The sequence below is a fragment of the Giraffa tippelskirchi genome, chromosome 11, assembly GCF_054371585.1.
Source record: "Giraffa tippelskirchi isolate mGirTip1 chromosome 11, T2T-mGirTip1v1.2.pri, whole genome shotgun sequence".
Classification (NCBI taxonomy): Eukaryota; Metazoa; Chordata; class Mammalia; order Artiodactyla; family Giraffidae; genus Giraffa; species Giraffa tippelskirchi.
The window spans coordinates 2969103-2988354 of NC_137285.1; the positions used below are offsets into that span (position 1 = coordinate 2969103).

Below are 19252 nucleotides of genomic sequence, written 5' to 3' on the forward strand. Positions count from 1 at the left end.
CATGGCCCCAAAACCTCGGGGATGCGCCTTCTGCTGGTTAAATTGCTTCCTGCCCAGGGGTGTCCTGAGCCTTCAGCGACAGCATTTCAGATGCCGGGCACTGTGCCCAGGGTCCTGTGAAGTGGCCACTGTGAGTATGCCCATCACATAGATGAGAAGACGGAGGCTCAGAAAAGCTGAGACTTGCAAGCCTGAAGTCACACCATGCCAGGACCCAAGCTTGGTCTGTCCCACCCTGAAAGTCTGGTTCCTGCCCTGGCACCTCCCAGACTCCCTGGGCTGTGACCAGACGAAAATGTTCTGTAATATAAAAAAGGAGGCGTGGTATGTGACAGTGTCTTACACTGGGAAAGTTCTCAGAACAGTGGGAAGATCAGACTTCTTCCCAGAGAGACCCCCACTGTGTTCAGTCCCTGCCTTTGGGAACCCCAGGCGTCCCTTCCCTATCCTTCCGGCCACCACTTGTTCTGCCCCACAGCCCCTTTGCCAGCCTCTGGAGAGAAGGAGTTTGGATGATGGGCTTCCCCCCCGCCCCCTCCTCTTTACTGTCCCCAACTATGACCTTTTGAGCTACAGACCCAGGCTGGTGCTGAAGCCAGAGATGCGTTTGCATAACCCGTAGCTTCCTTCTCCCTCTTCTGCCCCGGGAGCTGTGCTTCTCCACTCTGCCCCCACTGGGGCTCATCCTCCTGGAAAAGACCCAGGTGGAGATTGAGCGGATGTTACAGAAGCAGTAGGCTGATGGGCAGAACAGAAGAGACTGTCCCAGCTGGCTCTGACCTCCCAGCAAAGCCTCCTAAGAGCTGCACTCCCAGCCTCTAACCTGTCCCCAGCTGGGGTCTGACTGTCAGCTGAGGCTTCCTCACCCTCATTGATTCTCAGTTTCTTCATCTGCACGTGGGTTGTAAGTACCCAGCTTTTCCAGCTGGTTGGAAGTTGAATAATACATCAGCTTTGAGATACAGGAACATCTGCTGAGTGTAGCCCCTCCTTGATGGAGAGACCACCCGGGCCTCTTGCAGGACACAGGATGGCCTGCCGTGTTCCCAGGTGGCTGCAGTCCAAGCCTGGAGGTGGTTGCAGACCCAGCCCCCCTAGTCCACTCTGCTCCTCTGGGGACCTCAGTCCCTTCAAGCCCAAAGTATCAGCACAGCCCAGTGTTGCTTTCAAAGTCGGCGGTGGCTGTGTCTACACCATCAATCAGACCAGGAGGGCTGCTACTGGGCCAGCTTGTGCTTGGGGACACTGTTCCCTGAACCAGGACTGGGCAGGGGGAGCACCCCAACGGGCCGGGGGATGGATGCTCCCTTTTCCAGAAGCCTCAGAGCTCCCAGGTGAGGGGGTGGCTACAGAGCCGCAACCCTGCCCTCCTCTCCTTTACCCAGCTTCGGCGGAGCCTCGTGGCCTTCTGCTAGCTTCACGGAGGTGGGCGTGGCAGCCATCCCACAGGTGGGGTGATGAGGCCGAGTTCGAGGAGCCTCCTCTGAGCCCCTGAACACTCTTCTACCACCCAGGGAGATGCAGATACCCCTCCTGGTCCCCCGCCCCCAGGCCCCAGGGCTTTGGCTCCTACCATCCCCATCCAGGCGGGCTGGGCGGCGGCAGGTGCCTGGAAGGCGTGGAGGAGAAAGGCAGGCTGCGTGGGGGCGTGGGCCCCGGCAAGTGCTCTCCCCAGCCAATCAGCGGCCTGCCTAGCCGGTGGATTCGGTTACAAGCCCCGGATCACCCCATACTCCAGCCTCCTTCCTACTCCTCCCAAAGCTTCATTCATTGGCGCCGCAGCACCGGGTCGGCTGGGCACTGCTTCCGCTCAGCGGCCGCAGAGTTGCTGCCTCGTGGGCCCACCAGGGTAGGCTTCCCGAGGGCTTTGTCTGGCTGGGCCAAGGCAAGATGGGGGTTCTGGTGGCACTGTTGGGGGTGCTGAGCTTCCTGGGGGTGGCTCCGGGGGGCTGCCCTGCCCTCCACTTGCACAGCACCTCCTGCCACTTGGCCAGGCCCATTCCTGGCAGCCCTTTGGGGTCCCTGAGCTTCCTGGGCAAGGATGTCCAGGGACGAGCCCTGTTCCGTGCCCACTGGGATGGGCACGGGAGATTGCAGGTGTGCAGCCGGCAGGATGAGCCAGAGCTCACTGCAGCCTTCCGTGCGCTCTGCGCTGGTGAGATCACCCAGGGCTCCTTCATCCACACCCCTGGAACTGAGCTGCAGAGAGCCCTGGCCACCCTTCAGAGCCAGTGGGAGGCCTGCCAAAGGCCTGCTGAGAGTCCAGCGGGAACCAGGCAGAAGCGAGCAGCAGGGCAGAGTGGAGCACCTGGCATCAGGCACCAGCGGGTGAAGAGGGGCTGGACTATGCCTGGCACGCTGTGGTGTGGAGTTGGGGACTCTGCCAGGAACTCCACGGAGCTGGGTGAGACCTCGGAGTGTGGACCGGGGGGCTGATGGGGGAGAAAGTGTAGGCTTTAGCCCTGGCATCCACTCTCCCAGGCTGCGTGTCCTGAGGGAGGACACACATATTTGTAAAATGTGCGTGCATGCTCAGTCGTGTCCGACTCTTTGCAACCCCACAGACTGTAGTCCACCAGGCTCCTCTGTCCTGCCAGGTTCCTCAGTCCATGGGATTCTCCTGGCAAGAATATTGGAGTGGGTTGCCGTTTCCTCCTCCAGGGGATTTTCCCGACCCAGGGATCGAACCCGTGTCTACTGCATGGCAAGCGGATTCTTTACTGCTGAGCCACCAGGGAAACCTTCTGTAAAATGGGGTGACCATAAACCTCATCGTGGGGTGCTCAAATGAGGTTATAGATGGGAAATGTCCTACTCACATTTGGGAGCCATCATCAATCACCATCTAAGGGAGGGGACTGGCTGGGGTGGATCCGGGTTGGGCTGAGCCAGAAAGCCATTACCCAAGAGGAGGATTTATGGGCACAGGATGCCCAGCCAACTGGACGAGGAGACTCAAAGGCTTGGGTTCAAAACCCAGCTCAGCCCTTCCAAGCTGAATGAGTCACTTCCCCTCTCCGAACCTGTACAGTAAAAGTGACAACTCCCTCCCAGGGCTGCTGTGTGCTGGTGTGGGAAGTGCCAGACGTTTGGAAGATGCTCAGGAAAGGGCATTATTGCCCGGGTGGTGGAAAGCACGCATGGCTTTCTTGCACTTCTCGGTACAGCTGTCTGCGCTTATGTGCGGACGGCTGGGGGAGGACTTGGCGCTTGCATTGGAGCAGGTTGGCATCCTGACAATACCTCATCGCGCCAGCGAGGTTGCACCCTACTGTTTTCTATCCCATTTCACACACATTCGGAACTTTGGAGTTTCATTTGGGGTGCGAGCCTGAGAACTCTAGAGGCAGACACCTGTTCACCCGGGGAAGGTTTTTCCATAGACCAGGACTCCTGGGTGGGCTGCCTGGCACTTGGTGTTGCCCAGTAGAGGCTGCACCTAGGTGTCCTCTTCAAGTGTTGGAACCGTGAGTCCCACAGAGGGAGGCCTGACGCCCCCGGCGCTCTGCTCCCGACACCACGTGGGCAGAGCTGGCATGTGGTGCCCAGGGTCCTGGGACCCTGCTGAGCCAGTGCCCCCTTTGCTCCCTCAGGGGTCTTCCAGGGCCCTGATCTCTGCTGCCAGGAACACGACCACTGCCCCCAGACGGTCTCGCCCTTCCAGTACAACTACGGCATCCGGAACTACCGATTCCACACCATCTCCCACTGTAGCTGTGACGCCAGGTTAGTTAGCGGTGGGCAGGGAGGGCTGGGAGCTCGGGGTGGGGTTACCCAGTTATTGGGCTGGGTCTGGGCTCCAGAGAGTCCCAAAGAATCAGCCAGCCAGTATCCCCTGTGCAGTGGGTATCCCCTGTGCAGTGGGAAAGCTGAGGTTTAACAGGAGGTGGGATTCTTGGACCCCACGTCACCTGGCTGGTAGTGGTGGCCAGGTGGTCTGGGAAAGGAACCAGGTAGCCCTCTGGGGTCTGGAGACTGAGCGCTGGCTCTGGGGCAGGTTCCAGCAGTGCCTGCAGAACCAGCGGGACTCCGTCTCCGACATCGTGGGCATGGTCTTCTTCAATGTGCTGGCAATCCCCTGCTTCGTGCTGGAGGAGCAGGAGGCCTGCGTGGAGTGGTACTGGTGGGGCGGGTACGTCGGTTCCCCTTCTGACCCCCTTCCCAGCCAGGGCTGGGGAGCTGGGGCTCCAAGGCTGGGAGGGAGGCCTGTATGTCAGTCCTCCAGGGAACCACATCTCGTCCTGTCCTCCCTGTCCTCTCCTCGGGGAGGGGGTGGGGGCCCCAGGATACAGACATTCCCTGGGTGCCCCGCACAACCCAGTGGGCTGTGGGGTGAGCGGGTGGGATTGGCAGAGCCCCAGTCTCCATGGAGATGAACCTGCGGACCTGGCAGGGGCGATTCTGGGTGACCAAATGCCACCGTGTGCTGTCTCCCAGGTGTAGAAGGTACGGCTCTGTGCCCCTCGCTCGTCTCCAGCCCAGGACCCTCTACAATGCCTCCTGGAGCTTCCCTGCCACCCCCTCAACTCCCAGTCCCCGGAACACAGCCCCCAGCCAGCCTCAGCTGACGTGGCACCCTCAGAAGTGGCCAGCACAGCAGAAAGAGTCCGGGCACCCCAGTCAAGCCAAGACCACAGCCCTCCAGGCCCCTGCGGCCTCCCCTGGGCCTGCCATGGTCCCCAGAGTCCAGCTGGAGGTCACCAATCGAGGCCTCCAGGGGTCTCGGGGTGGCCTAAAACCTCAGGGTGAGCGCAGAACCTAACCTAACTGTGGGGGCGCCTGAGGTTAAGAGGAGCCTCTGTGTGGGATTGGGGGGGCCTGTGTGGTTTCCTTTTCTGCTCTGAACTCCTTCCAGGGACTCCCAACCTCACCCATCAAATCACACTGCAGCCGGAGGGATTTTCATAAGCTGCAACCTTGACCAGGGGACTCCCCGCTGAGCCCCCACCATGGTGTTCCAGCACCCCGGGGTCTTTGCACATGCCGCTCCTGTTCCCTGGGGCATTCTCCCCGAGTTTTCCTCTCTTTTAGCATCAGCTTAGCAGCCTCTGCCTCCAGGAAACCTTTTCCGACCACTCTTACCTCTCTGGGCCTCCCCAATGGCAGCACTGCTGTGTGTGTATGTGGTGTGTGTGTGTGTATGTGGTGTGTGTGTGTGTGTGTCTCCTCTATGTGTGAAGCACTCTAAGGGAACAGAGGACAGGAGATGAAGGGACACTGCGCGTGGGGGACTTAGCCTGTGCCAGAGGGCAGCGGGCACCAGTGAGACCTCGATGCGGGACGGGGCTCCCCTCACCGCTGCACCTGCCCCCAGGTATCCGCCAGGCCTGCCACAGCTTCCGCCGCCTGGACCGGTGTGAGCATCAGATCGGGCCCCAGGAGACCAAGTTCCAGCTGTTCAACAGCGCCCGGGACCCCCTCTTCCACTGCAACTGCACGCGCCGGTGAGGCCTGCTCACACCCCTGGGGGGTGGGCTGCCTGTTGCCAGGTACCGGGAAGGGACTCCTGGCTGGAAAGGCCCTGCCCCGGCCTGAACCTGCCTCTGCCCTCAGCCTGGCCCGCTTCCTGAGGCTCCACAACCCACCCATGGGTGCCAACATGCTTCAGGAGCTGCTGCTCATGACCTGCTTCAAACTGGCCCCTCCGCTGGACTGTGCTGAGGGCAAAGGGTAGGTGACGGAAGGGCCAGGAGGGACGGAGGGCTTCTCCAAGGGGGTGGGTTGTCTCTGCCCTCTTTATGCACCTGGGCTGAGAGGGTAATGGAGGGGGTCAGGGGCCCACATAGGTTGCATCTCAGCTCTGTCATCTACTTCCTGTGTGATCTTGCAAGCTGAATCACCTGTCCACACCTCCATTTCTTTACCTGTGAAATGGAGGTAGACGCCAGGGCGTGTTGCGTGTGATGTACATAGGCAAGGCCTGCAGAACACCTAGTGAAACACCTGCTGAACTCTCCCTCCTAAGCCACAATCTCATTTCGATTCTGATTCTCAAAAGCAACTCCTTCTTACTTTTCCTATGTTACATGTAGGGAAACTGAGGCCCAGACTGGCCCAGGTTTCTGCAGCTGTCTAGGGCAGAACTCTGGCCTCTAGGTACCAGACTAGGTTTATTTTGCCCCCCTGCTAAGTATAACCACTCCCCATCCCAGCCCCATCCCTGCTCCTCTCCGAGCCTTGATTGCCCTGTATGCAGAGCAGGGTGGGTCTCTTGCCAGCTATGACCCCCCTGCCCCCCTCTTCTCTCCCCACAGCTGTTCTAGTGACCCCAGGGCCATCAGAGTGTCAGCTCGGCACCTGCAGAGACTTCAGCAGAGGCGACGCCAGCTCCAGGGGACGGGCACACACCACAGGCAGGCAAGACCTTCAGAGCACCCGAAGGCCCCCATGTCATTCTACGATCGGTGCCTGCAGCTGACCCAGGGAGCTGGAGGACCCAAAGGGCAGCAGAAACCCTGGAACCAGTGACCTCACTTCTTGTTCTCCTGGGCACTAGATTGGACCTTGCCCTGGCTTTGCTGGGCCCTGGCGGTGGGGGGGTGGTCTCAGCTTCCCCTCCATTGTGAGACTGAAGTGTGGACAGGCTCTTGTGGACAGAGAGGGCTACATGGGTAGGACTAGGGGGGCCAAGGCCCAAATGCTGGACCACCTGTTGTGCTGGGTGATCATGGGCTGGTGACACAACCTCTCTGTGCTTGGATATAGTATTCAGGAGGCTCATTCTGCTGCCCCAGGCTTGGGCCTTCCCAGGGAGTTAACAACCAGATGGGAAAGAGGAGAGCATAACATTTCAGGAGCCCCAGGAGGTACCGGGAGGAGGTACACATATGTCCATGTTGTGAAATTAACACACATCTCAAAAGAGTTGTCCAGGAAAGCCCCAGAGCCTGCCTGCTGAGGTCTGGGGGCAGAGGGTGGTGAAGGAGGGATGTCACAGAAATGCCTGTGTCTGAATACAGGATGGGGGAGCTAGAGAGGGGCTTCTTAACTCCCTTCCTCCTCAGGGGACTCTTTCTATTAAGAGCTGCTATGCCCTTCCCAGCCCAGCCCTGGCCCATTCTTTCTGCCCTACACCTAAATTCAGATCTTCCCTATGCCCTTGAGCAAGAGACCTCCTTCACTCTGAGCCTTAGTTTCCTCCTCTGAGAAAGAGGGGGTGTAGACAGGACCTACCTCATAGGGTTATTGAGGATTAAACGAACCAACTCCCAGACAGCACTCAGCACCCAGTAAACCTTCTCTCCCTCCAACACCCAGCCAAACTGCACTTAGGCAACAGATTTTCAAAGGTTCACAGAACCTCTTAGAGGCCTCACTTTGCTCACCTGTGAAATGGGGCTAAAAACTGCACTGAACTCAGTGCCACAACTCAGGCTTATGGTACCGATTAAAGGAGATGGCGTGTGTAATGTATACAGCTGGTGCCTAGTCATTGTCAGACCTGTCATCCTCTCGCCTCTATAGGCCCTTCCTCCGACCCCCTGCTCCCCACTGCAGACTGCTAGCAAGTTAGGAAGGAGTCGGGAGTGAAGCTGGAGAATTTAATTCCTAAACAATGACCTCTGGGTTTGCTCCGCCCCCCATCCCAGATGGGGGCCAGGATAGGGCTTTGCTGATTGTCACAGATGAGGTGCCAGGACCAAGTTCAGGGGACCCCAGGTGGCCACCCCTGGCCAGAACAGAGTGGCAGGTGCAGATCAAGCTGGAGCAGCGGCAGGTGGGAGGCAGGCGGGTTTGCAGAAGGCTGGGGCAGAGTGGGGGCCACCTGGGCCCGCCTGCCCACCCCACCCTCAGGGCCCCAGGCCCCCCTCCTCTAGCCCCTGCCGACCCTGGGGGCTGGGAGACAGGCTGCTGGACGAGGCCAGGGCCTCCCGATCAAGTCCCCAGGAGCCACCCCCGCCGGGGTCTACAGTCTCTAGGCGCAAGGCGGGCAGCAAGCCCAGGCTTCGAGGCACAGATGGCGGGAAGGCCCAGGCCCCCGGCAGCCCAGGGGGCCCCTCCTCACTGCTGCCCCGGCTGCCACCATCACCGCCCCTGTCAGGGGCTGCCCGGGGCAGGCGGTGGCTCTGGGGCGAGGGGCTTCGGCTGGTGCCCCGGCGCTCCCGGGACGAGGGCCGCAGGGCAAGACTGGGGAAGCGGGCCAGGCCTGGGCTTCGGCTGCGGTGCCGCTTGGACTTGCCAGGGCTGGGGCTGCGGGACTTGGGTGCGAGCAGCTCCAGGGTGCTGTCATCCTCATCCTCTGAGCTGGCGCCCGAGCTGTCTGTGCTGCTGCTGGTCGGCTCCGAGGTAGGCAGCGAGATCTGGGGGGCAAGGCTGCTCACTGGGGTGCCCCTCTCCCTAACCAGCTGTGGAGGCCTCTGGGAACCCCTCCCGCCCTCCCCGTTGGCAGGCCCAGGAAGGTCAGGCCATTGAAGAGCTCACAGAGAACGCAGAGGCAACCCTGCAGCCAGGACCACTCACCTGGAAGGGCTCAGTGACCCCGATGAGGATGCTGTGGGTGTGGCTGTAATAACCTAGAATGAAGTCTCCATGGCCTTTGGGCAGTGACTCCTCACTGAATGTCACCTGGTGGGCCGGGGGGTTCAGGCACAGGTTGGGGTGAGGGAGGCAGCCTCAGGACCCCTGAAACTGAATCCTGAGCCCCCAAGGGCAATGAGGGCCTCCTAGCATTCTCTCCCTCCCCTTAAATACCTGGTAGGCGCTCCCATCCACATCCTCGTGTTTGGCCCAGACATAAGCCACGTAGTCCTTGCAGTGACGGAAACCGACCTGGGGCGAGAGCAATCAGGATCGTGACTCGTAAGGGTGACCCTAGCAGCCTCCCCTGGTGACATCAAACTCTGGAGAAGGCCCGTATGGGTCCCTGGCTGCCCCTTCAGGCCCCAAGTTCCCTCCTGGATCTGCTGACCGCCCCTGCCCTTCTCACCCGGTACAAGCCGATCCAGTCCCAGGAGCTGCGGGCGAACACCGTCTCGATGCGGTACCTCACCACGGCCTGCTCCGGCCGCACCCACTCATCTGCCACCTCCAGCCGCACCAGTGGCATGTCATCTCTGAAAGCAAACTGCCCAGGGGCAGGAGGCAACATCAGGGGAGACCCTCTAGCATTCTCTGCAGCTAGAGCCCTTGGGCCTGAGTTGACAAAAATAGGCTGAGATGAAGGGCCTTTGAGGCCGCTGCACAGACTGGGAAACAGGAGGAGGAGCAGGTCCAGGATAAATGCCAGGCTTCCTGCCTCCCAGCTCAAGGCTCCTTTTGTCCTTAGCCTCCGTGGGGAGTGAATGAGAACACAGTTTTGACCCTTGGTAGACTGGGTTTGGCCCTGGCTCTGCCACAGGCATGCAGTATGACCCGAGGTGAGTTTCTTGACCTCTCTGAATACCCGGGCTCCTGTCTGTAAACTCTGATGGATCACATTTAACTCTTGGGGTTGCTCTGCAGATTCAGTGAGGTACCATATAAAGCATCCTATAAACTTCTCAATATACAGTAGGTGCTCAATGAATGACTCGCTTATATACTAACAAAGGAGACAGGTAAAGTCTCACGATGCCCTGGATATTCTGGGGTAAACTGAACACCCCTGAGCCAGCAAGTAGAGCTCTGGGGAGAAGCCCAAAGACCATCTAGGCTGTGCTACTAACCTGCTCATGACCTCAGGTAAGTCCCAAGCCACCCTAAGTGAGACTCAGCTTCCCCACCTGTACTAAAGGACCACCATGAACCTTGTTTGTCAGCAGTCTGTGGAGACAAATGATAACCATGAGCCTCCTCTTCCCAGGGTCACCCCAGGTTGACCGGGGGGTCACCATGGGGATGAGGTTACTGGGGTGGCAGGTGGCCAGGGTGCTGGCTCCATTTCTGTCCCTTGGGGAAGGACTCAGGTGGTGCCAGCCTCAGGCTTTTGTTGGCTCCCCTGTTTATCTGGTTTCCACTTTCTTCCCCGCCTCAGCTTCTAAGCCAAGCTGCTTCAGAAGAAAACAGTACCTCCTCTCCCTGCCCCTGGGTTCCTGACAGCAGGAACCAGGCTGGGGTGGCCAGGCTGGGGTCTTGGAAACACCCTCCAGGGCCTTGTAGGGTCAAAACTCCTGCTGAGCCCTGTTCTACGCTGCTTTGGGTAAGAGACTTAAGTTCTCTGAGGCTCTGTTTCCCTCAACAGTAAAACCAGGAGGAGAATGTGGACATCCTTGGGGCCTACCAGGACATTCAAAAGGATGACATATTGACCTATCCTACACAGGCTCTGGCACGTAGGAGGTGCTCAACAGGTAATATTTTATAAGGGACAAAGTTCTAGATAAAGAAGGAAGGTTAGAGCACCCAAAAGGAGTGGTTCTCAAGGTAAGGTCCCTGATTGGGGATTAAAACCTCACATTTAAGGCTTTTACCAAAGGTCATGGGAGACCAGACATAGGCAGATTTCCATTCCTAGCTGAGGACATTGGCTACTGTCCAGCCGACTAACCATACAACAAAACTAGCTGGGAAAATAGTCTCTGGCTTGCTGGGCTCCATCTTATCAGATCAAGAGAATCGGTGAGCCCAGAGTTGGGTTTCAGGGCTAGAAAGTGAGCTCCACCCCCGCTGAGCCTGTGTGCGACCTGGGGCTCATGCCTACCCCACTAAGGGCCTTCGTTTTCCTGAAAAACAGACAGTTGGATCACGTGATCTCTAAGATCCAGTTCTGATACTCTTGGATTTCCCTTCTCTACTTTCGCAAGTAGGGGCCTCAATCCTAAACACAATGCTAAATTTTATAGTAACTGTTTAGAGTCTAGCTGTGTATTGTTTTATATCTCTACTCCCTCTCCCCACCACATATGGTAAGACGGTAAATAAATAATAAGTGAATGTGAATGAACACTGCATGGGATTTGAGTATATATACATAGTTTTTCTTTTTTTTTTAAATATGGAACGCTTCATGAATTTGCGTGTCATCCTTGCGCAGGGGCCATGCTAATCTTCTCTGTATCGTTCCAATTCTAGTATATGTGCTGCCGAAGCGAGCATGGGATTTGAGTATATATTTTGAGTTTGCTGGTCTTACTACACATGTGAATTTTAACACAATTGCCCTAAACATTTCTTAGACAAGGAGAGCTAGAAATGAATGGAAAAGACATGCTCTTTGAAATCAGCCTAGCCTGGGTTCAAATCCTAACTCTTCCCTTTGTTAACCATGTGACCCTGGGCAACGGATGCTGTGTCTCTGAGCCTCAGGGTTTTTTCATATAAAAATGGAGATCATAATCCCACTCCCAGTCTGTTATGATAAGTGGATGGTGGTGAGGGCCTGGGGTTACCCATGGGCAGTGGGATGCTGAGCCGGGCTTGGGGATGTCACGAGGGGAGGCCAGGACTCACGTGCAGGACAAACTGGGCAGCCACAGGCTTGTGGTCACTGACGGTATATTCCATGTGGCTGCGGTAGCTGTGCTGGGTCACCTGGAGCCGGTGGCTCTCCCGTCCTGAGGGGCTGGGACCTCCACCTGGAGCCTTGACCTTCCACAGGATACGGTCTGTCCAGGCTGGCTTCCGCTTCTTCGCACTGCGATGGGCAGGGGTAGCTTGAGTATCAGGGGCCATGAGTCAGGCCCCCCTGTTCCCCTTTCCTCTCCTTTATCTCCTGTATCCTCTCTCAGCCCACATCCCCACCTCTCATCCCGGGGCTGAGCTCACCTGGTATCATATTTGTTAGTACCCACATCAAACTTGAAGGTGGGTGCAAAGTTGAGGGGTCCCTCCTGGAAGCCCTTCAGGATGGGCCAGGTGTTCTTGGCCATGTTGAGCTGTGAGGGTCCAGAAGCAGAGAACTGGACAAGAGCTTGGGCAGAGCAGGTGAGGGCAAGGACCATCACCCAGGGCACAGGTGGTCCTAGGGCATGTTCTGTGTGCTTGGGGTTTGGGGCGCAGGCTGCCATTCCCCTACCTGGTCTTTCTCCCAGAGCTGGTGGAGCTGCTCACTATCGATGGCAAACTTGACAAAATGCAGGTCGTAGCTCTCGATGCGGAAGTTCAGGTCTCCGAACCAGAACACGAGGCTGTTCCGGGAAGGGGGGCGGAGGGCGGTCAGCGGGATCCATGGGAAGAAGAGCCCGATTCCGTCTTCTCTGCCCCCATCCAACCTGACAGCGCTGGCTGCTCCCAGTGATGACACGGCGAGGGGGGGGGGCCTGTCAGTTTCCGACTCCCAGCAAGGTCTTGCCCCTCAGCAAAGATCCATCCTGCAGGATCCATCCACTTCCCGATCAAAGTGAAGCTCACTTAGTCGTGTCCGACTCTTTGCGACCCCATGGACTATACAGTCCATGGAATTCTCCAGGCCAGAATACTGGAGTGGGTAGCCTTTCCCTTCTCCAGGGTATCTTCCCAACTCAGAGATCGAACTCAGGTCTCCCGCATTGTGGGCAGATTCTTTACCAGCTGAGCCACCAGGGAAGCCCAAGAATACTGGAGTGGGTAGCCTATCCCTTCTCCAGCGGATCTTCCCGACCCAGGAATTGAACCGGAGTCTCCTGCATCGCAGGCGGATGAGGAACGCCCTCCCGCATTCTGGTTCCTAGACATAGTGTGGGTGGTCTCCACCCCCATAGGCCCCGCCTCTCCCTATAGAGCCTTATTACCACTCCTCTTCCGCTGCTGCTGCTGCTGCTAAGTCGCGTCAGTAGTGTCCGACTCTGTGCGACCCCATAGACGGCAGCCCACCAGGCTCCTCCGTCCCTGGGGTTCTCCAGGCAAGAATACTGGAGTGGGTTGCCATTTCCTTCTCTAATGCATGCGTGCATGCTAAGTCGCTTCAGTCGTGTCCGACTCTGTGCGACCCTATGGACAGCAGCCCACCAGGCTCCTCTGTCCACGGGATTCTCCAGGCAAGAATACTGGAGTGGGTTGCCATTTCCTTCTCCAGCCTCTTCCACTAGCCCCACCCAAGCTGCAAGAGGTCCCGCCCCGGCCCATACTCGTGATCCAGGATGCCTTGAGCGCCAGGCCCCTGGAACTGCTGGAGGCTGAGGATGGTCTGGAAGTTGTCCTTGCGCTGCTCCGCTTTATCCATGTGGGCCGGCAGGTGGCAGTTCAGGAAGCACAGCATGTGCCCGAAGGCGGCCAGTCGCACACTCACTCCACCCTTGTTGCCCTGGGGAGACAGGTCGGGCGGGTCGCGGGCGGGGCTTAGGGAGGGAGGTGAGGCCCGGGGAGGGGCTTGGGTGGGCGTGGTCAGCGGGTGTGGCTCAGGACTGGGGCAGGCTTGGAGAGGGGTGGGTTCTAGGGAAAGCAGTGGAACACTAGGAAGCGGTGGGGATAGAAACGGGCCGCTCTTCGCAACCCCACGGACCGAAGCCCGCCAGGCTCCTCTGTCCATGAAATTTTCTAGGCAAGATTACTGGAGTGGGTTGACATGTCCTACTCCAGGGGGTCTTCCCGACCCAGGGATCGAACCCTCATCTCCTGTGTCTCCTGCATGGGCAGGCGGATTCTTGACCACTTCGTCACCTAGGAAAGTTTTATAGAAAGGGGCGGGGTCTAGAAAAGGAGAGGTAGGGGTGGGTGGGGAGAGGCAGGTCTCCGGGTAAGGGGTGGAGTTTAGGGAGGGGTGTTGCCGCTGCTTGGGGGCCGGGGACTAATGTACAGACCCCTCCGTCCCGGGTCCCCCGGCCGCCCCCACGCTCACCCAGTAGCCTCCCAGGCCGGTGCGCGTGCGGTCAGTCCGCACGTCCCTCAGGAAGGGCAGATGGTAGTACTTGGCGAACAGCAGCAGAATGACGCCCTGCATCCGCACGGTACTCACCTGCAGCGGGGGCAAGAGGAGGCTGAGCGGCGGGACGCGGCTCCCACCCCGCGCTCGCCTTTTCCGGTCCTCAAAGGTCGGCTCCTCCATCCTCCTCTTTCAGGGACCCGGCCACAGAGGCTCAGCGGGTCCCGCAGTGAGTCAAGGCAGAGCTAGTGCTGGGAAGCCAGGGGTCTCCACCTCCCTGGGGGGCGGCTGAGGGAGGCGTTACCAGCACAAAGTTGAAGGGCCCCAGAGCGTCCATGAAGAGCTCGCTCCACTGGTCCGTGAAGAGCGCGTCCTTGAGCCGCTTGTTGATCATGGAGTTCACTTCCTGCAACCTGGGGGGCAGAGGGGGGATAGTGAGGCGGCATTCCGGTTGGGGGGCGCCCTAGAAACCCCTCCCACGGGCAAGGGGCTGGGAGGCCCCAGGGGCTCGGGAGGGAGTCTGCTCGCCCTGCCCCCTCACCCTATGGCGATCATGTCTGCCCTGTCACTGTCATCGCTGGTGCTGCCCAGGTGGAGAAGGGACGTGACATCGTCGGGGGGCATGGCGGTGCCCACGTTCCACGTGACCACAGTGATCCTGGGGATGGGGGTACGGGAGGGGTTACTACTGGGCACTACCCCTTGCCCTCAAGCTCCCTCCCACAAGGCTCTTAATGGGGAGACAAGCTGTGGGTGAATGCCCTCGGAAGGACCCACCGTGGGCCCAGGACCCCTCCCACCAGGCTCTCCAGGGGAGATCAACTGAGGCAGGGGTGAGCAAGTCCCTTCCGAGGGACTGCTGTCTTCTGAGGGTCCCAGAGTGGGTGTAACACCCCCAGGGACTCTTCCTCAGGGGGGTCAGCTGGGGCAGAGTAGGGCCCGCCACCAGAGGATTGCTCGTCTCAGAGCTCAAGCCCTGGCAGCTTCGGGAGAAGCCCCTCACCAGAAGCCAGGGTCGCTCTTGCAGGTCGGCTGGGCTGACCAAGAGGAGGATGGCGAGGTGGATGTAGAAGAGGAGGTGGTAACTGGGACCAGGGTTTCTCTGGGCTGAAGGCTTGGACTCAGACGCTCACCAGGCCCGGCACCCTGGGTGCTAGGTCTGGGGAGGGCCATGTCAGGAGCTGGGGGGACCCCTGGGGAGCGGTTGGGGGAGCGGCTGGGGGAGCGGCTGGGAGACCGAGGTGGCTTGGGCAGAGGTGGGGGCACGGTCTGGGCTAAGGGGGCCCCTGGCCGGAAGGTGGGGGACAGAAGTCCTGGAGAGCGAGTGCTAGGCTCTGGAGGACCCTGGCCCACATCCAGGGGCAGGGTCTGGGGTGGCCGGGGCAAGACAGGATCCTCAGGGCTGCTGCGGGGGACCTCAGGCCGGGCTCTGAAGGAGGGGGAGACCCGAGGATCTGGGGGGGCTTGGATCAAGGATGGGGAGCCCACAGCACCAGATGCCTGAGCTGGGGCCAGGAGATGCCCTTCAGAATGGGGGGGAGGTCTAGGGGCTGGAGCGTCCCTCTGTTTAGCTGGTGTCCATCCTGTGGAGGCCAGGGCTGGTGTCATGGATGCTGGAGCCAGGATCTGTTCCTGAGATGGCGACAGAACCGGACTGGGCCCTGGGGAAGAGCTGGAGGGGGGCTTTGGGGGCTGTTTCTCAGATGCCACGGCCAGGCTCAGGCCTGAAGCAGCCAGTGCTGGCTTGGGTCCCATGGAGGCAGGTGGCACCTGATTCTGGTCCCTGGACAATGGAGCCAGCCTGGGCCCCGGGGTAGCTGAGGGAGGCCTTGGCCCAGCCGAGGCAGACATCACGAGTTGCCCCAGGGACGTCGGAGCCAGGACTGAGCCTGAGGTCGCAGGAGGAGGCTTCGGCCCAGCCGAGGCAGACATCACCAGCTGGCCCACGGATGTTGGAGCTGGGCCGGAGCGGCGGTGGGCAGGAGCTGTTTTCTGCCCTCCAGGGGTGGACACTGGAGCCAAGATGGGTCGGGGAGATGCCAGAGCCAGCCTTGGCCCCTCTGAGGAAGGCGGTATCGCTGCTCGTGGCCCCACAGGCGTTAGAGCCAACCGTGTTTCCAAGGGCACTGGGGCTGACTTCTTCGCTGGGAGCTGAAAACGTGAGTCCATCTTGTATGAGTGCATGCTAAGTCACTCAGTTGTGTCTGACTCTTCGCAACCTCACGGACTGTAGCCCGCCAGGCTCCTCTGTCCATGGGATTCTCCAGGCAAGCAGACTGGAGTGGGTTGCCATGCCCTCCTATAGGGGATCGTCCCAACCCAGGGATCGAATCCGCATCTCAACGTCTCCTGCATTGGCAGGTGGGTTCTTTACCACTAGTACCACCTGGGAAACCCCATCTTGTATAGGACAAGGCAGAGACTCAGGGTCAACCCTAAGCAGTCCTCCACTCCATAGAGATCCTAGCAGACTCTGTCTAGCTAGAAAAGGCACATCTTTCTGAGGAAGTTCTTCCTAATTTCTCACCTCAATCGATTCTGCTGTGAATCAGTTTCTCCTTTAAAGGAAATAGGACACAGAAACCTATCCCCTCCCTCATCTGTGATACCTCTTTCATAGATGCAGAGTTTAAAATCCCCGATTTACAGGAAGCAGAGTGTAAGCCTGGGCCTGAGGGCTCCCCTGAACCTCCTGGCTGGCATCTGCTCCCTCGCCACCCTGGAATGTTGGGAGGCTGGAGCCAGCTTCCCTGAGCACTGCCTCACCCTCCTAGAGTCCCTACTGCTCGCCTGGCCAGGGCTACTGATCTGACCCCCCAGGCTGCCCACTCTGGACATCCTGGGTCCAGCCTGTTCAGCAGACCCCCTTCCTCCACTGTACCCAGGAACCCTCATGTTCTCCCCCGGCAAACATCCCCAACTCCTTGGTCACAGTCCCCTCTGTCCTCTTCACCTGTTCCCAGACCTCCTACAGGAGCAAGAGCCCTGCTGGGACTGGCCGTGCTGATCCCAAGCCCAGCTCTGTGTGACCTTAGGCTAGCATTTCCCTGCCTAGGGCCTCCGCCTCCCTGTTTGTAAAGTGAAGGAAGCTGGTGAAGGGTCCGTGGCCACACTGATCCTGGGGAGCCCGGTCTCACCTCTCTGCACTTCTGAGCTCATTTGCTAGGATTGCATTTGAGCTCCAGGGAATTGTCCATCCTCCCGAGTGTGATTTTAACACCCAGAGCAAGTCTAGGGTTCTGTTGATCCTGGTGCCACACGTCTGTGCACAAGTTGTACCCTCTTACCCTCGTCACTTCACCTGGGAGAACAGGCCGGCAAGTACCCTCTTCCTGTCTGGCAGTGGAGTTGGGGGTATTGGGCCCAGCAGAGAGGTCCTCTCCCTTTCCCATCTGTCCTGTTTCTGATGCCCCTGTCTCCAGAAGTCTGGATGAAGTGTCCTTTGCCAGGGAGGGCAGATGAAGGTTTGCACTCACCCTGGGGCGGCCCCATCCCTGCCTCCAGAGATGCAGTTCTGCCTGTATCCCGCGTCCTTCTCGGTTCAGAGAACCTGAAACTGTCTCCACCTCTGTCCCCAAACTCAGCTCTTTGAGGCTTGCGTTTTGGGTATCTTCCTTGGTTTCTAGTGTCCCACTCCACACCCCCCCTAAACACCACACCGCCTCCAGTACTAACAACTTAGACATCCCAGATGTCACAGTTTCAGTCTTCAGGGACAAGCCTCCTCATTTTGCATGGCTCAGAGAAGACAAGCAACTTGCCCAAGGTCACACAGCAAAGCTGAAGCACGGCTGGATCCCCTGATACCTAGTCTAGCGCTCTCCCATGGGGTCCTGGAGATGGCTAACTTCATCTCTCTCTGGGGGTCCCATCGCTACCCCCTCAGGCCCTAGGGTACCCTGTTTGCCCAGTCCCTGCTTGGTGGGCAGAGGAGAATGCCAGCCCCTCAGCTGGGGGCACCAAGGTGCCTGAAATGTGTGTGGGGTGTAGGACCAAGGATCAGGAATGGGGGGGACTAGCTTTAGGGGTCTTACCTTGGAGGGTGCCCCAGTTTGTGAAATCCCATGCGGCATGGGCACGGGCCCCAGGCCAGCCCGGGTCCCTGGCCTCCTGCTGCCACCGACGCCCCGGCCCTCCATGTCTGCAGCCCAGGCAGCCCCAGGTTCCCTCCGACTCCGGCTCCAGCTCCTCTGCTCCCAGGAACCAGTGATGTCATCAGTCAGTTCAACCTGCTGAGAATTTAAAGGCACAGGCACCCACTTTCCAACCTAGAGGTGGTCAGACAAGGTGGCCTACCCCCTGGGGACTGGCTGCTGACCCTGGAATGGTCTTGGTAGCAGAGGAAAGGGTGGGGAGTGGGCCCGTGGGCCTGGCATAGGTCCCAGCCGAGTGGAAGCTCTCTTGTTGTTTTCACCCTCCTTCCCATAGGCCTGGCCAGCTCTTGCTCAAGGGAGGGCGCTGACATACCCGAGGGTAAGGAAACTCAAAGGGTCAGCCCCCTCTCCAGGGCCTCAGAGACACCTGGGTCCCAGCCCTGATCCTGTGACCTTCCTGACTCCCTGCCAACTCGGGGCTTGGCTTGGCCCCCACCTTTGCCCCATTTTCAGGCCCTGGTGCCCGGCCCCCTTCCTGGTTCTATCCTTCCCATCCCAGACCCAGACACTCAGGCTCCAGCAACTGGAGCCCTTTTGCCATCTCAGCCTCAACACCGGCCCCTCCTCTTCTGTAGACACCTCGGCCGACTGTCCCCACAGTCAGGCCCTGTGGCTCCGCTCAGCTTTCTTTCTCCAGGACTCACTGGGGATGGCTTGGGAGAGGGACTTTCTCAAGGTCATCTGGTGAGCTGGGGAGGTCCCCTGAGCCTGAGAGAACAGAGAGCTGCCTCTGTGACCCACAAGAGCCAATTGGGGTTTCTGGAGGAAGGGGACTAGGGTGGAGAAAGGCCACGCAGTGGGAAACAGTGAGAGGGTCAAAAACAGGCCTGGGAACTTCTTCGGCCAGAACCCAGCGCAGGGCCTTGTCTCTCCCGCACCTAGGGAAGTGTTGGTTGAATGGATGGACCAATCAATCAATGAGAAGAGTGAATGAGTGGCAGGGTTCAGATATAGGTGGAAATGGCTGTGTGCTCTGCTTCTGCCTCTTCCCCACTCTCACCCTTATCTGCTAAGCAGTCCCTGAAATCTCAGTTCCTCCAGAACTGCCAGATTGCTTAGCAAGGAGTGCTGTCACTCAGTTCAGGCAGGAAATGCTCAGAGTTTTGTGCCCAGAGCTCCTTGCTGGTCAACAGTCCCCTCTGTATCCTCATGGACCTGGGTGGTCCCCTGCAAAAAGGTCATGTGGACTGATGCCTCCTTCCCCTCTCCTGGATGGGCTTCCCACCTCTGCTTGACTGTCTCTGGGTCTAGTCTGAGTTCCTGGCCCAGCGTCTCCGTGAGGCTAGAATTTGAAGAGGCAGAGACCCAGGCTGCAGTAGCGTCCTGGGGTAGAAAGGTTGTTTTGGGGTGGTGATGGGGGAGGTGATGACAGTGGTGACTGTAGGGGTGGAGAGGAAACTGT

At 58.9% G+C, this 19252-nt stretch overlaps 2 protein-coding genes and 1 non-coding gene across 9 annotated transcripts; 1 reads left to right on the forward strand and 2 right to left on the reverse strand.

Annotated features, from left to right (window-relative positions):
• Positions 1–1802: 1802 nt before the first annotated feature.
• On the forward strand, positions 1803–7367 carry PLA2G3 (phospholipase A2 group III). 2 transcript variants are annotated; one of them, XM_081542441.1, is made up of 7 exons: positions 1803–2404; positions 3594–3726; positions 3998–4132; positions 4438–4745; positions 5315–5444; positions 5554–5670; positions 6255–7367. In XM_081542441.1, the coding sequence occupies exons 1-7, from the start codon at positions 1891–1893 to the stop codon at positions 6466–6468; spliced, it is 1551 nt and encodes a 516-aa protein (XP_081398567.1). In that variant the 5' UTR covers positions 1803–1890; the 3' UTR covers positions 6469–7367. The 2 variants fall into 2 exon arrangements, with proteins under 2 accessions (XP_081398567.1, XP_081398568.1); XM_081542442.1 differs by lacking the exon at positions 3998–4132.
• Positions 7368–7527: 160 nt separating this feature from the next.
• Positions 7528–17835, reverse strand: INPP5J (inositol polyphosphate-5-phosphatase J). Of its 6 annotated transcripts, none has more exons than XM_081542445.1 (13): positions 17731–17835; positions 15822–15865; positions 14238–14381; positions 14001–14109; positions 13673–13789; positions 12963–13138; positions 11933–12044; positions 11683–11792; positions 11368–11551; positions 8927–9064; positions 8692–8769; positions 8461–8565; positions 7528–8300 (listed from the first exon to the last, which is right to left on the reverse strand). In XM_081542445.1, the coding sequence occupies exons 1-13, from the start codon at positions 17833–17835 to the stop codon at positions 7791–7793; spliced, it is 1932 nt and encodes a 643-aa protein (XP_081398571.1). In that variant the 3' UTR covers positions 7528–7790. The 6 variants fall into 6 exon arrangements, with proteins under 6 accessions (XP_081398571.1, XP_081398572.1, XP_081398569.1 ...); XM_081542446.1 differs by having other exon boundaries at positions 14238–14354; positions 15807–15865; XM_081542443.1 differs by having other exon boundaries at positions 14238–14354; positions 14700–15865.
• On the reverse strand, positions 10907–11013 carry LOC145528011 (U6 spliceosomal RNA). Its single transcript, XR_014070091.1, has one exon. It is a non-coding gene; the product is annotated as a U6 spliceosomal RNA (small nuclear RNA).
• Positions 17836–19252: the final 1417 nt, after the last annotated feature.

What these genes read in the sequence shown, in the direction of transcription:
- PLA2G3 (XM_081542441.1), top strand. Translation starts at nt 1,891, where the DNA reads ATGGGGGTTCTGGTGGCACTGTTGGGGGTGCTGAGCTTCCTGGGGGTG. An exon ending in GAGTGGTACTGGTGGGGCGG is followed by an intron (nt 4,133 to 4,437) that starts GTACGTCGGTTC and finishes GCTGTCTCCCAG; the next exon opens with GTGTAGAAGGTACGGCTCTG. An exon ending in GACTGTGCTGAGGGCAAAGG is followed by an intron (nt 5,671 to 6,254) that starts GTAGGTGACGGA and finishes CTCTCCCCACAG; the next exon opens with CTGTTCTAGTGACCCCAGGG.
- INPP5J (XM_081542443.1), bottom strand. Translation starts at nt 17,835, where the DNA reads ATGGAGGGCCGGGGCGTCGGTGGCAGCAGGAGGCCAGGGACCCGGGCT. An exon ending in ACTGGATCGGCTTGTACCGG is followed by an intron (nt 8,770 to 8,926) that starts GTGAGAAGGGCA and finishes CTCTCGCCCCAG; the next exon opens with GTCGGTTTCCGTCACTGCAA. An exon ending in GGGTCACTGAGCCCTTCCAG is followed by an intron (nt 8,301 to 8,460) that starts GTGAGTGGTCCT and finishes CTTGCCCCCCAG; the next exon opens with ATCTCGCTGCCTACCTCGGA.